At 42.3% G+C, this 14,043-nt stretch overlaps 1 protein-coding gene and 1 long non-coding RNA gene across 4 annotated transcripts in view; both read right to left on the minus strand.

Moving 5' to 3' along the window:
• Positions 1-13,746, minus strand: part of ARHGAP32 (Rho GTPase activating protein 32) — a 597,177-nt gene extending 583,431 nt beyond the window's left edge. For 2 of the 3 annotated variants that reach the window (XM_019509206.1, XM_019509198.1), the window contains exon 1: positions 13,666-13,743. In XM_019509206.1, coding sequence (XP_019364751.1) covers positions 13,666-13,713 — 48 coding nt within the window. In that variant the 5' untranslated portion in view covers positions 13,714-13,743. Of the gene's footprint in view, positions 1-13,665 lie in introns of all 3 variants that reach the window. The other variant, XM_019509213.1, reaches the window with a different exon arrangement.
• Positions 4,574-8,011, minus strand: LOC109291990. The gene is made up of 2 exons (XR_002096018.1): positions 5,309-8,011; positions 4,574-4,831 (listed from the first exon to the last, which is right to left on the minus strand). It is a non-coding gene; the product is annotated as an uncharacterized LOC109291990 (long non-coding RNA).
• Positions 13,747-14,043: the final 297 nt, after the last annotated feature.

Consider the following 14,043-nt stretch of genomic DNA (forward strand, 5'->3'; position numbering starts at 1 on the left):
TCCTTCTACCACAACAGACTTACCAGCTGCACACAGCTATATCAGAAATTGGATTAGTATCAGCCAGTATGCCTCCTTAAATATCAGCTACCGGTATCAGCCACCGAAATCTCTGTCGGTGTACCCTTACCGTACACAATGCCCCGTGCAAAGTACAAATGTGTTATTTCTGCATCTACAGACACCTTTGTAGAAGATAAACTTGAATGTGCATGTGCAAAAGCATTAAACATAGCAGATATTCTTTTTGTACACACGTTCAAGCACTAAAAATTAGGAATTAGGCACTTGTTAAAATTAAAGTTTTAAATGAATAAATAAAACAGGTAACAAGGCCTGGAGGACGGATCCAAGCATTAGCTGCCAAGAACTTCTGAGCTGTCAGTCCAGCATTGACGCAACTCTGCCCTTGGTAAATCATCCTGCATGTCTTTTCTAGAGTTTCCTCATCTACAAAGTAGGATATTTACCTACCTTGAAAGGCTGTTATGAAAATTAATTAAGGTCTGTGCTGTACTTTAAAAATGAAAACTGCTAAGTCACTGTTATTAATGAACAACCAACTATACTTCTCTTGCCTAAAATGCAGCATTACACGAATCCTAATTTGTGGCATGCCTATCAAAAAGGTCAGTCCCCACTAGTTTAAAGGAACCTTATTATTAATACCTGTATAGGAAAGGTTATCTTCATTTACCCAGATAAGTGCAGTTTTAGTTACAAAAAGTGGACACTTTACGTATGGAATTAAAATGGGGGGGAGGGGTTGTTATTCTATTTTTTAATAATTTTCTCTCTTCTCAGAACTTAATTGACCTGGATGGCAAGTGATATCAAAACTGCCCACTGTTCAAACTTCCATAGAAAAAATACCCAATAATACATTTTGCTAATATGAGTGATTTTTTTTAAAGAATATTTGTTAAATTAAAAATGCTAGCCTGCTTTGATCATGTTTCTTTTCTTAAGACCTATAATCAGTCTCTAAACATGTACCCTGATAATATTACCCCTGGAATACGATAGGTTAAGAGCATTAAAACAAAATGCACTCCACATACAAATGCACCGATACCTTTCCCAGAGCTTGCACCCATCACCTAGTCTACCAGGTCTTTATGTAAATAGAAACAAACAAGAATGCAAAAGGATCAAGTTCTCTAGCGTCTCAGCACCACGCTGCAATAATGCAGAAGATGAATAAAACAAGAATGCAAGCTGCTGGAACCCAAGGGGAAGGAGCAGTAACTTGTACACTGACTATCCACACAAGCCAGACAATTACCGCCACCCTCATAGTCACTATAATGCTCTCAAAGGGATGAGCATGGCTGTGTGGTATGTGGCACCGCAAACATGTCTGCAGTGCCACGTACCACACAGTCAGGCTTTCTCCACGCTGCAAAGGGCATGCTGCCTGTGCATGCACTGCTCCAGTTTTCTTGACCCCTGGATATCCATGGAAGAAAAAAAAACGGAGCAGTACATACTTAGGCAGCACAGGCTTCCCGAAGCCACGCTGCGGCTGCTGGCCAGGCTCCACTTGGCAGGACCACCACCGCTGCAGCCCTGGGAGGCCTCCAGGACCCCAGGTAAAGCTGCTGGGGCCAGCAAAGTGCTGGCCCCAGCCTCCCCTACCGCCTCCAGGGTAACCTGCTGCACACCAAAGCACATGTGGCACCAGCATTCCCCAGGGACAAGTAGCCGTGGCGCAAGGTGCACTGCTGCTACTTGTCCCCAGGGAACCAAACATCCGCACTCATCTGGACGTGCCCAAAAGTTTCAAACCTGAAGGTGCTAAGAACCTCACTGGAAATGCTGGGCACCCTCAGTTTCCTCACAGTAGGTACTCAAATCCTTTTTGCTCCAAATCCTATTACCTTAGCTCGCACTTGCCACATCATAAGATTCCTCATAAGTTCTCTGACATTTTCTTATTAAAATACAGATACCAGATTGTGAACTTCTGTACTTTTTAGAAAGCTCTCAAGAGAAAGTTGTGTTATATTTAGCAGCCATATGGCCTCCCTCCTCCACACACATGGTTTCTGGCTATAAGACCTGACAAATTAATTTTTAAACCACTGATCTATAATTTTTCATTTCTACTTGATATCTGAGAAGTTAACTGTGCTTTAATAATTAAATCCAGATTTTGACAGAGCAGGGTACACCAGATGTACCTGGAGTGAGTGATACAAGAACAAAAAGTTTCCTTCTGAATTAGGTGAAGATGTTTTGAAAGATGCGTGATACTATCCCTTTACAGTTCAGTGGAATAACATTTCACTTGCTACATAACTAGTTAACCAACTATCTCAAGGGCTTTCTTCTTGTGTAGTTAGTTCACGTGACAGATGGCTGATGGTACTCAGAACTGAGCATCACCTTTTGGATTTTCTTCCCAGTGCAATCCACATAGGGTCCAAATTTGCAGAGCTTAAGGTAAAACGCAAAACACTTTTAATTTTGTTTAGCATGTTGTCAGTTGTCCTTGCATAGGATCGTAGGGAAGTAGGACTGGAAGGTACCTTATGAGGTCATCTAGTCCAGCCCCCTGCTCAAGGCCCTGACTAATCCATCCCAGCCAAGTCTCTATCTAACCTGCTTTTGAAAACTTCCAAGGATGAAGATTCCACATTTTCTTTAGGTACCCTGTTCCAGTGCTTGACCGTCAGAAACGTTCTCCTAATATCCACCCTAAATTTCTCCTGCTGCAGCTTGAGGCCGTTCCTCCTAGTTCTATCCCCTACAGCCACTGAAAAAAAGCCCCATTTCCATCCTCTCTATAATTGTCCTTCAGGTACTTGAAGACTTATCAAATCCCTCCTCAGTCTTCTCTTCTCCAGACTAAATAGTCCTAGCTCTTCCAGACCTTCCTCCTAAATCTTGCCTCCCAGGCTCCTAATTATTTTTCTTGTTCTGCACTGGACTCTTCCAAAACTGTCCACATCCTTCTTGAAGGTGTAGGGCCCAAAACTAAACAATACTCAAGGCAAGGCCTCACTGAACAAACTGAAAGAGTTACACGCCTTGATTTGCAAGTGACACTCCTGTCAATATGACCCAGTATGTCATTGGCACTTTTTACAATGAGAACATACTCTCGGCTCATAATATAAGTGCAATGTATTTTGTTTATTGGCTTTAAACAGTTTTTAATTTGCGATGTTTTGTACTTTTCTACCAGATTTGCCAGTTACATGTGCAGTAGGTAGACTTCCCGTTCTTAAGCTACCTCCTGCAGCGGGACAGGTGGGGGCACAATAGCAAACGCATGAAGTTTTAAAAGTTACAAACTGAAGTGCCTAGTTGTTGGGTTGATCAAGAAGCCAGCTTCTGGAAAAATCCTCACCTCTGGACTTGGCAGTCTTGTCTTGGTCCAGTAAGACCTCAAAGTACTAGCTTTCTGGACATGCTCCAAAAGCCAACTCACTCCTGCATCTCACAGGTAAAAAGGACAGGTGACAGATAGGAGTTAGGGTCATTAGTTGTTGTCATAATTTGCTGAATTATCAGTCAAAGGAATAACCATACAGAATCACACCAACACCCCACTGAGCTAGCACCTCCTCACCAATGCTGATCAATATGAAATGCAGAGCTGTGATTCTCAACCAGGGTGCCATGAGATCCCATTAAGGGTGCCATGCTGCCCAGCCCCAGTATGAAGAGGTAACAAGCTCTCCTACCCTAGTTTAATGTCCTGCCATTGCCACCCAGCAGCACCTGCAGTTTCTCCTCTGAAGACTGTTGCTACACCTGCCCTCTCCCCATTCCTGGCAGGCCCAATGCCACCAGCAGTGTGCTGTACTGCAGGCAGACAGATGGGTGGATGTGTCGTCAGAGCCAGGCTTTGCAGCCCAGCTTGTCCCCTCCACTCCTTCCATGTTCCTGGGACAGGGATTCACAGGGAAAGGCGCTGACATGCGAGAGCCCACAGACAACTTCAGCCAGGGTAAGACACCCCTCTCCTGTACCACCTCTTCCTCCTCAAGCTGCTGCCTGGCCAGGGCTGCTGCTGGGGGGGGGAACCCCAGACCCCTCTTCCCTGCAGCCCCCCTGTTCAGGCTGCACTGGAACCCAATAGGGACAGCTATGGGAAGAGGGACCCTGGAGCCTCCTCCTGGCTGGGCTCTGGTGCACTGCAGAGCCAGGGTGGCTGAGGGGACAGAAACCCCCTTTCCTCCACCCCTAACCCCTGCAGGCTGTGCACTGGGGGGAGGGGAGAGGTTAATATCCTCTCCAAATCTCTAGGTATCTATTATATTTGGAAGGGATATAAAAGCATTATGTTTTAGAATATCAACTTCATGTTACTGAGGATACCTAGACTTCTGGAAGAGACAGAACTATTTAAACTTTGCACATTCTTGCACTGAAATGCCCCATCATTTTTTGGGCTACAATTTTATTCTTGATTTATGCCAATGCGTGCATTTGAGAAGCAGGGGAGATATGGATTGGGATGGGTTAAAATGTTATATGCAGGGAAACCACCAGAGAGCACAACAGGGTTTGATCTGCCTAAACCTATGCCAGTCACCATTTTGTGCACCTTCCTTACAATGAAAGGCCAGTTCTCAACGTGTTTATTTTAATTTGTTTATACATATGCTCAGCTTCCAAAAGTGAAAAACACCTACATTATAATATTAAGTACTGTGAAAATAAAAAAGAAAGTGTGGTTGCTTTTTCTGGCTGCATTCAAAACTGGCTCTATTTATGGCTACATGCTCCATTCATTCATTAAATGATGACAAGCTTTCCTTGAGTTGTCCTATGCCAACCCAGACAAGGTGGATTATTTCCCCTTGTCAACAGGTGGCAACTGAAACAGAAAAAGAAAAAAAAATAAAAAAAAAAAAAAAAAGGATTGCTCAGGATGTAAAACCAACCCTATAAGAGGTTTGCTAGTGCACAGACCCATTGATTACAAAGAGAAATAAGCTATTTTTAAAAGACAGGTGGAAGAAACGTTATTGAGGAAACACAAGAAAATGTATAAGACTAAAAAATACTAGTTGGGATGCTCATAAACTCAGCAGTATTTCACTATGAGGCAAGAGAATTTACTCTTTAGATGGTCCCTGTATCAGCCCAGGCAAGTAGAGCAAGCATAGTGTTACCCTGTAAAATTGACATATTAGCGCTACCTACTACCTAAGTGCTTCTGTAGTGGCAACGAACGTAGTAACAGCCAGCTCGTGTTATATAGAAACAAGACGTTCACACATCCCCATGTTCCCACACATTTCCAAGATTCTCAGTAGCCCAGATTCAGAATCAACCCTTGAAAGAAGATTACCCTTGAAGGTCCTTTTATTACTGATGTTACATAATCCAGATCAGGAAGCTAAGGAGGAGGAGGGCTTCGTCTTCAGAATTGGTCTATGTGACAGAAAAAGCTTCAATCCTGCTTTTGGAACAAAAGAATAGGCAAAGGGAGGGAAAAAAATCATGCAAATCCACGGAGGCTAAAACTTTACCAAAGTGCCATCCAAAGCTCTTCATACTCCTTTGAGAAACAACATGTTTAATCACCTTGCGCACCACAAAATAAAGTGGAATTTGTTCTTCTTGAAACAGTAACAAGAACCGCTACTTGTACTAATGATCTCTTATTGAAAAGCATCCCTGGTTGCTGCTGCTTTTCTTCTGCCAGATTTCTAGAGTATGACAAAGATATAAAACAAACAAAAAACAAAAAAATGTCCTTAAGGACACTAACAACAAGACCCAAGAGTGAAGACGGCCAGGGTCAATCAAGCTACAGATGCTGGATGCCACTCTCATGCAAACGGATACAGTCACCTTCTGGTGACTGAGCTCTCTCTCAGGTGCTAGACTAAAGGAGGGCAGGGGACCCCAAAACCAGAGTAGCGTTGGCACTTGGACAGCTCTGACTTCCTGAGGGCTTTTTTGGTGGTACAGTTTCTAGAATACACCCAGTCGCCATCCTAGTGGGGTCAGCAGTGTAATCCCACTCCTCTTTCCTCTATCTGAACAAGGCAAATCCATGATATGTCTTCAGAGGGCAGGGTTTAGATTAGATTACTGTGCACATGAACATGCGTGCAAGCATGTGTATACAGGACAAGGCGTTTGAATGAGCAATAAAAATATATTAAAGATTACTTTTCTGCATATTCCGTGCAGAAACTAAAAGCTTGCATACTTAAGGCTGAGCATGAATGCGGCATGAATTTTTTAAAGCCTCTATTGGCTCAACATGGCTTATCTAATTTCAAAACCTGTATGATTTACTCTTCACCTTGCTGAATTTTAAGAATTGATGACTATAACTATTACAAGACACTGCTTCAACTTGCTAAAAACTCTAACAGGGAATGACGCAGTCAGCACATTTATATAGAAGGATAACGATGTCTTCAGAAGACTAACTATTCCTTCCTGTTGCCTCCTACTGGTTGTGAGAAAATAATCACCTTAGAGAACAAAGAGGTAATCATGACAAAACAACAATATTTTCATGACCATGATTTCAGCCAGGTAGCATACAATAAACAAAGTGAGACTTTTAAGTAATGTAACCACACTTATAAAAAAAATCCTTTACAACAAACAGTAATAGCCAACTTTTTTCCCTTCCTTTTCCTCAACATACAAGAGCATCACATCAGAGTGGTAGGAAGGTACCTAGTCATATAAAAATCAACAAGATTTTTTGTTCCATCTGTTAATTGGAAGAAATGACATTAAACATTCCTGGGGAAAGTTGGGGTGGGGGGCAGTCCTGCCCATTCATTAACAATTCCTCCTTCAGATGCACAGCCACCAAGGTTCAAAGGTCAGATGAGCCTTTGTACTCAGTTGCAGGGTCATTACAAACAAACTATTGTTCCGGTTTCTTCAGTGAACGAAGCTGCAGCAGTTACAATGACTGAACTTTACATCCGAAGCTTGCATGCACATCATTCAACTAAAGGACTCTGGAATCTCATTTACACTTGAGGAATACATTATCAGAACTCCTTGCGGAAAAAAAAAAAAATCAATTATTGTTTATTGAGTCAAAATATTATATTTCATGCACTTATAAATATGAAGAAGGAATCCTTTGTTTATATCTGGCTTTCCTGAACACACGTTTGAAACTATTCCTCATTCATTCACTTCACAGATTCTACTTGGTAAAAAAAAAAAGACAAATCAGTCACTGCATTTTTCTTTTTAACTACAGTATTATTTGCAGTATTAAAGAAAGAAGCAACCAACCATAAGTATTCAAAATAGATGCATCTAGTCTAGGTAGGAAAATTATCATTATTTCTATAATGCAACTCAAAACATCCGGGACTGGGAGGACAACAACCACACTTGCAAGTTACAGCAAGCAGTTACTGAAATAGGACTGTATTTCCTCAATCATGGATAAAGCAACTTCAATATTGTGAACTGTCAGTTGTTTCAATTACATTTTTGAAGGGTAGAAAGGTGTGTGACGGGGAAACTTTAAAGGGAAAAATCTCAGTTTACTTAATAGATTTCTATACAATAGCACATAGGTTAGCTATTGTGAACTCAAACAAAAGCGTTTGTGGTTCAAAACAAGGAGTAAAAGCATAAATTCAAGCAAATACTCAAAGGAAGCAGCAACATATAAAGCAATTCTCAAAACAGGCCTTGTCTAAGAACAGTTTTCTTCAGTACAGCCCTATTCATGGTCCTACAAAACTCCCAAGGAAGTAAGCTGTATAGGATCAGGTCCTTTTTTTGACTAGCTGTAATCCCAAATAGCAGCCAGTTCTACAACCTATGCTTTCATGATTTTGAAACAATTTAAAAAAAAAAAAGAGAGAGAGAGAAATTTCTCACAGGAAAGGTCAAGTCTAGGTCTACCTTACAATCTTTTGAAGCATACCTGTGATAATCAGGTGCGACTTGTGCCTAGCTTGGCTATACCAGTATACTACACCAGCAAAACAGTATCAGTGTGGACGTGTTCCAAGTCTGCATCAAGCAGATGTTAACCATGAATGTTTTTTGTACAAAAACATGGAGTGCCTAACTCACTTTGAAGTCAATGGGTAGGTCTCTGAATATTAGGTATCTATTATTTCCTAAAACCTGGCCTACTGTTTCCCAAGGTCCCCTTCCAGTAAGGTTTCCCTAAGTTAAACCAAGTTCCTTCTGCTTCCCTCCACATCCCTCCCATTCTTCTCCTACCTGCCCTGCCTATCTTCGCTCTTCTCTCTTCCTCTTGCATGAGGTCAGCCTGCAATGCGACAGCTCCAGTTGCAAGACTCAAGCCAGTTCCCTTGGCTCTCCAAATCCTGCTGCCTCTCTTGTTTTCACAGTGATGCCAAAACACAAACTGCTTCTGTAATACTAACCACTGCAAACTTTCTTTCTCCTTCCCCTCCACCCCCATGTGCACCTCTATGACTCTGATTAATGCAGGGGTTGAAGGATTCATCTGATCATTTTTGGGGAACACTGTTAGTAAAATCAGTTACGGAAAACTACTAATTGATTAGCAGCAAGGATTCTATGTGGCAATTTATTCTGTTAATCAAAGCGATTTCAAGTCTAAATATCTTGCTAAACTTTATTAGACACTTGTTTAGCAGGTGATCATCATCCTTCTGATGATAAAAAGATACAGAAAAGATTAAACATAGTTTTATTTTGGAGGCAATAATCTCCTAGACACTTGTAAAAAGCAACCCCACTATCTGGGTTACTTTTAGCAACACTGATTATCTAGATTTGCCAATAAGTAAATAGTAATAAAATATTTAACTGAGCACTTTTCATGTAAGCATCTAAAAGCACTACACAAAAGGTAGGTAAACATTACTGACCCTCTTTAGATATGGGGAAGACTACCGCATTCCACTGAGAAGTGACTTACTTGCTCAAGGTCTCTCAGACTTGTTACCAAAAGTTATTTAGACCCCTATATACCTTCGTGGATCTGGCCCTTCATGAGCTAGTGACAAAACCTGGAAGTGAATTTAACTTCTCAGACTCCAGGAGCCATAATCAATCCACTAAACAACCCTGCCTCCCAACCTTTCATTACTGTAACAGTTGCATGAAGCTGTGAAGACAACCTGCCAAGCTATTCACTGATCACATGCTGAAATAGGATTCCAGTTCACAGTCCTGCCTCCCACCCCAAACCACTAATAATTAGATGACCTGCTCAGAAGCCATTGCCCAATTCAGCCACAGAAACCAGACTGGAATACAATGTGGGTTCCTAAAATACCCTATAGTAAAAGATATTCACAGTACTTTGTTCTTCTAAACACACCATGGAAGCAGATGCTGTTCTCAATTACACCAGTGCAAATCTATGGGTACTCTAGACCTTTTCATGCATAGGTGAGATCAAATTTTGTCTGAGGAGTAATCTGTCAATGAATACTAAATAGCTATACCAACTGCTTAATGCTTGAAAATATTCAATATAGTATATTAGTGATGCTCAGCCTTTCAGCTCCATCGGCCTGGTAAGCAGCATAGGGCCAGTCCATGGACCAGATCCCTCACAGAGTCAGGCCCTATGCCACCCCAATCACACCCCAGTCCTGCCTGTCCAATCTTATGTGTAGGGCCACACTATCCAACCCACAGGGCTCCCAACAGATCCTGAAATTTGGCAGCAGGGAAGCAACAATTAATGCTGCCACCACAGTTTCTTTTTAGACAGAGGAAAACAGAGTGCAAAGTCAATGCCAACTTAAACATTATCATCTTCCTTTCCATTACTGGTGAAGTAAATCCAATTTAGTAACTAGTTTAAAGAGCAGTTTGTACTTACTTCAAACTCACTTCTAAAGGGTCATTATATAACCCATGATGCAGGAGTATGGTATGTTGGTATAGTCAAGTAGACATGGATTCCAGCAACAGGGAAAGCAACTTAAATAATATCCCAAATATCTGATGATATTCCTATAAATAACAGCTCCAACCTAAAAGCCCCAGTCCACATAGGTGGAAAGCTGTGTTAGCAGAGGGTAACACTGAAAAACATCTGTGCGTACACGGCCTGCACAAGTTATTAAAATGTCTGTAAACTGAAAGGCTTAAAGCATTTAATAAATAAAACTCAGACTTCTATTGCAAGGTTACAATTTTACAACAAAAGTCATGTCTCTAGGAAACAAAAATTCTACCTAAACTTAATATTTGCTTTTGACACATCGATAATTAACATACGCATAAATACATACTAGTGCTTTTTCAGCCAAAGTATTTAAAGTCCTTTACAACGCAGGGTGAGTAGCGTTATCCCGTTTTTATAAGGGGAAATGGAGTCAGAGAATAAAAGTATCACAGCATATCAAAGAGAAGTAGGAATAGTATCCAGGTCTCCTGACAACAAGCTCAACACCTATCAACTGAAGAATGGTAACTTGAACTTCTGCCTTTTTCTATCCTTTTACCTAACCTGATCATTTAAAATGGATTTGTTCCTCAAAATTAACTAAGATATTTTATTTTCTGTCTCTACATATCTATGCAGATCTAAGTTACCTACTTTATTTATCTTCAAAATTAAAGCTGAAAACTTTTTAGTTCCAATCAAACAGAGCTCAGGCTATTAAGAAAGTAGTACCCACAGCTGCACTGTTTTTCAGTTATGTTATCCTCTGAGCCATAATTTACTAGAGCACCTAATCTACATAATAATGGCCATGCTGCTATTTCTGTATATAATCAATATGCAAATCTCTATACTTAGACTGGTTAACTGTACTCAGCCAGTTGGTACAGTATAAAGGATTAACATGCAAATGGTTGCCACTATACAAATCCATGCATTTTAACCATTCATGCCTGTTGGCCCATTTTAGATCAGATATAAAAAAGGATTTATTTTTAAAAACAAATACCAACTATTGGTTCCAAGGGCCTGGAAAGAGACTGAGAAGTGGAAACCACAATGTTGTTTTGGGCAAATGGACTGGCAGTTCTTAGTGCGGGATGGTTTGTGTTCTGCTCTGGTGGTATCATTCAATACAGGTGACACAGCTGATTACCCCCATCAGACATTCACTTCCAAGTGCAAGCTTTGCTTAGGATAAGTGAGGAAACTTTTATGGGTCTCTTCCTAGGCCGCTTCCCCTTTCTCATGCCCATCATAAAACTACCCCACAAACAAGATGGCATAACCTAACAAAACTGGCTGCCTCAGCACGGTAGAGGCCTGTAGCTGAAACAGCAGGAGCAGCAGCAGACTAGGTGTCAGGAACACTATGACTGCTGTGCAAGGACACAAACCCATATTACACCTGGCTGAAGCCACATATTGTTGTAGTCCCATGACTGAAATTGCTCCATTCAGATTTCTAGAATCCTTTCAAGTTAACCATGTCTCTTTAGACTTTCCACCATTCCATCTCTCTCCCTTCCTCAGCAGCACATCAGCAGATGTTGTATCATCATAACCAATAAATGCAAGGCAACAGCCCTTACAGACATGAGAGATGCAAAGAGCCTGTTACTGAGATACTCTGCCAATATTATAACAGGAAGCTCCAGTGAAAGCAATCCTCTCCGTTCTATGCTGGAACCAGTATCCCGAGTGCACTTGTTTGCAGAAGAAAATATGGATAAGGCCTGGGAATTTATTCAGAATTTCCCTTCAAACAAACGCTCTCATATAACCATGGCCAAGGAAATAGTTATAAGATGGATCCTGGGGAAAATAACATACTTTGAATAGACTGACAGCACACCACCCAGTTCAGCTTATGCATTTGAAATGGGGGTTGCACACAGCATGTTTTGAAATTTATGCAATCTGGTGCATGCAAATGGCAAAATATTTACTCTTCAAAAGGTAAGTTTGAAAAGGACGAGCTCCAGGGAAAACAGCCAAGGCAAGACTGCTCCCTATTTTATATTAGCCGGTACTATCCCCAGTCTAAAAGTTAAGTGCCCCAAGCAAAAAGACTTCTACAACTTCCTTGGAAATCTGTTCCATAGTCTAAGACTATGTTAGGAAGCTTTCTTTTTCCTAGTATTCAGTGAAATAACCTTATTTCTGTCACAGGAAGGCTCAAAACTAAAATTTTTAAAAAGAAGACAGTGACAGATCCATACTGAAGCAGCACATTTACACTGGAATGTCTTGTTAACAACCTACATAAATGCTTAAGGTTAATAATCATCAATCCCTACTGCCACCTAGGCTGATCAGGCTCAAGCCTCACTTGTTAATTCAGAAACTACACCAGCAACTTTATTTTGGATGGACACTTTTCAGATAAAGATGACACAATGCAATACTGAACTGCAAGTTAATTCAGTAAAACCAATTTGCTTCTGGCAATGTAATGATATTCTAGTATGTTATAAATACACCTACTTTCACCACGTTAATGCTTTTAATTCTGTAATTGTCCCAAATAGTAGGTCTTACAGCTGCATGCTGCTAGACTCTGACCCCACTTTTCTCCTTTTATCTTCCCAATCGTTCCATATCCTCCAAGGAATATAAGCTTGATTCTTCCAGATGGCTACAATATGTTCAAACATTATAAAACTGTCAAATATACCAGGGTAAGTTTGTGGTACCGTATAGCACAAAGAGTCCTTGGATAATCATCATGAAAATTTACCAGCCCAGGAACAAAATATACTTGCTTGCTCTTTATCACGATGAACGTATATGCAAGTATAATATTTTACACGCCAATCAAAATAAATTGCTCACCCAAGGCTAACGCAATTTTGCAAAACTGGAATGAAAAGACATCTGCGGGGAAGGAAACAAATTGTATGTTACCAAGTAAGCATGTTAGGAGGTCTGTCCCTGTTCTGTGGAAATGGATGCATTTATCCCATGTTTACTCCTCAGTTACATTACTATGATCCAAGTGTTTCAAATGCGCTGAACAGAGGTTGCTATAAACAGTCTTTGAAACACAAGCACAGAGTCCTGTATCACAGAGAGGGAAATGTTCTGATCATACAGGAAAATACTGCTCAGTATGACACCTCTCCCATTAAATGAGACAACTATGTAACAAAAAAAAGAGCTGTCTATTAGCCTTCTCCCTCATCATCACACTAGAGAAAAGTCCCAGGATAAGCAGGATCAGTCATTACAGGACACCAGGCTTCTAGTCACAGCTCAGGCCTCATGAGTCTCTGTCCAAAGTGCTGTTTTATTGCACCCGTTCAGAGAGAAGATGCTAGGTATATGGAAAATTAATTTAAACCATCTCTACACTTGAGTTCTACAGTTACCGGCACACACATATATGTAGTTATATGCAACAAATTAGGGTACCAGACAGCTCATCAAGGCAGAAGGGGGGAGGACAGTCTAATTTGATTGCTCATAAACCAAGCTGGCAAAAGAAACAGATCACAATGCCCGCGTTCAAGGTGCCAGGGGGGCGGGGGGCGAGGCCCAAATGGCACCGACCCCCCGGGTCCCTTTCTGCTCAAGCAGTGGCGGTCAGTTGTCACCCACACCGGGAAGTGCTCCGCGCCTCCCGCAACCGGCCCCGACATCTCTCGACACACCAGATTTTGCGACCCGTCAGGACGCCCCTCTCGTCGATGCGCGGGGGCTGTTATAACCACCCCCAGCTCCGAAACGCTTGGCGAGCAAGGAGCAAGCATGGGATAAAGACACGGGGCACGCCATCAACGTCTGACCCCGCGTGCACTCACCCACCAGCCGGACGGACCCGCAGACGTCGGCTCCGGGCACGGCCACATCACGAGCTCGCCATCCGCGACCCACGACCCCCGTGCTGCCGAGGGGGAGGAGAAAGAAACCTGGTTACAAGCGAGCGGCGGGGGGAGGGAAAAGGAAGCAGCAAAACGCCCCTGGGAACACCGACTCCCCCCCTCCATCCTCCACGCGGCCCGGGGCTGGCGACTGACCCGGCCGCGCTGGGGGCAGGGGAAGGCCGGGGAGGCGGAGGCGGCGGCGGCCCCTGCCTCACTGCGCCCGCCCGCACCGCACTCACCACTCGCGCCTCATCCGCGCGCATGCGCACTGCCAGGCCCCACCCCCTCCTCGTTGCCACCCCCGGGCGCGGGGGG

This window comes from Gavialis gangeticus, unplaced genomic scaffold (genome assembly GCF_001723915.1).
Source record: "Gavialis gangeticus isolate Ggan-Ray unplaced genomic scaffold, GavGan_comp1, whole genome shotgun sequence".
NCBI classification, from domain to species: domain Eukaryota; kingdom Metazoa; phylum Chordata; order Crocodylia; family Gavialidae; genus Gavialis; species Gavialis gangeticus.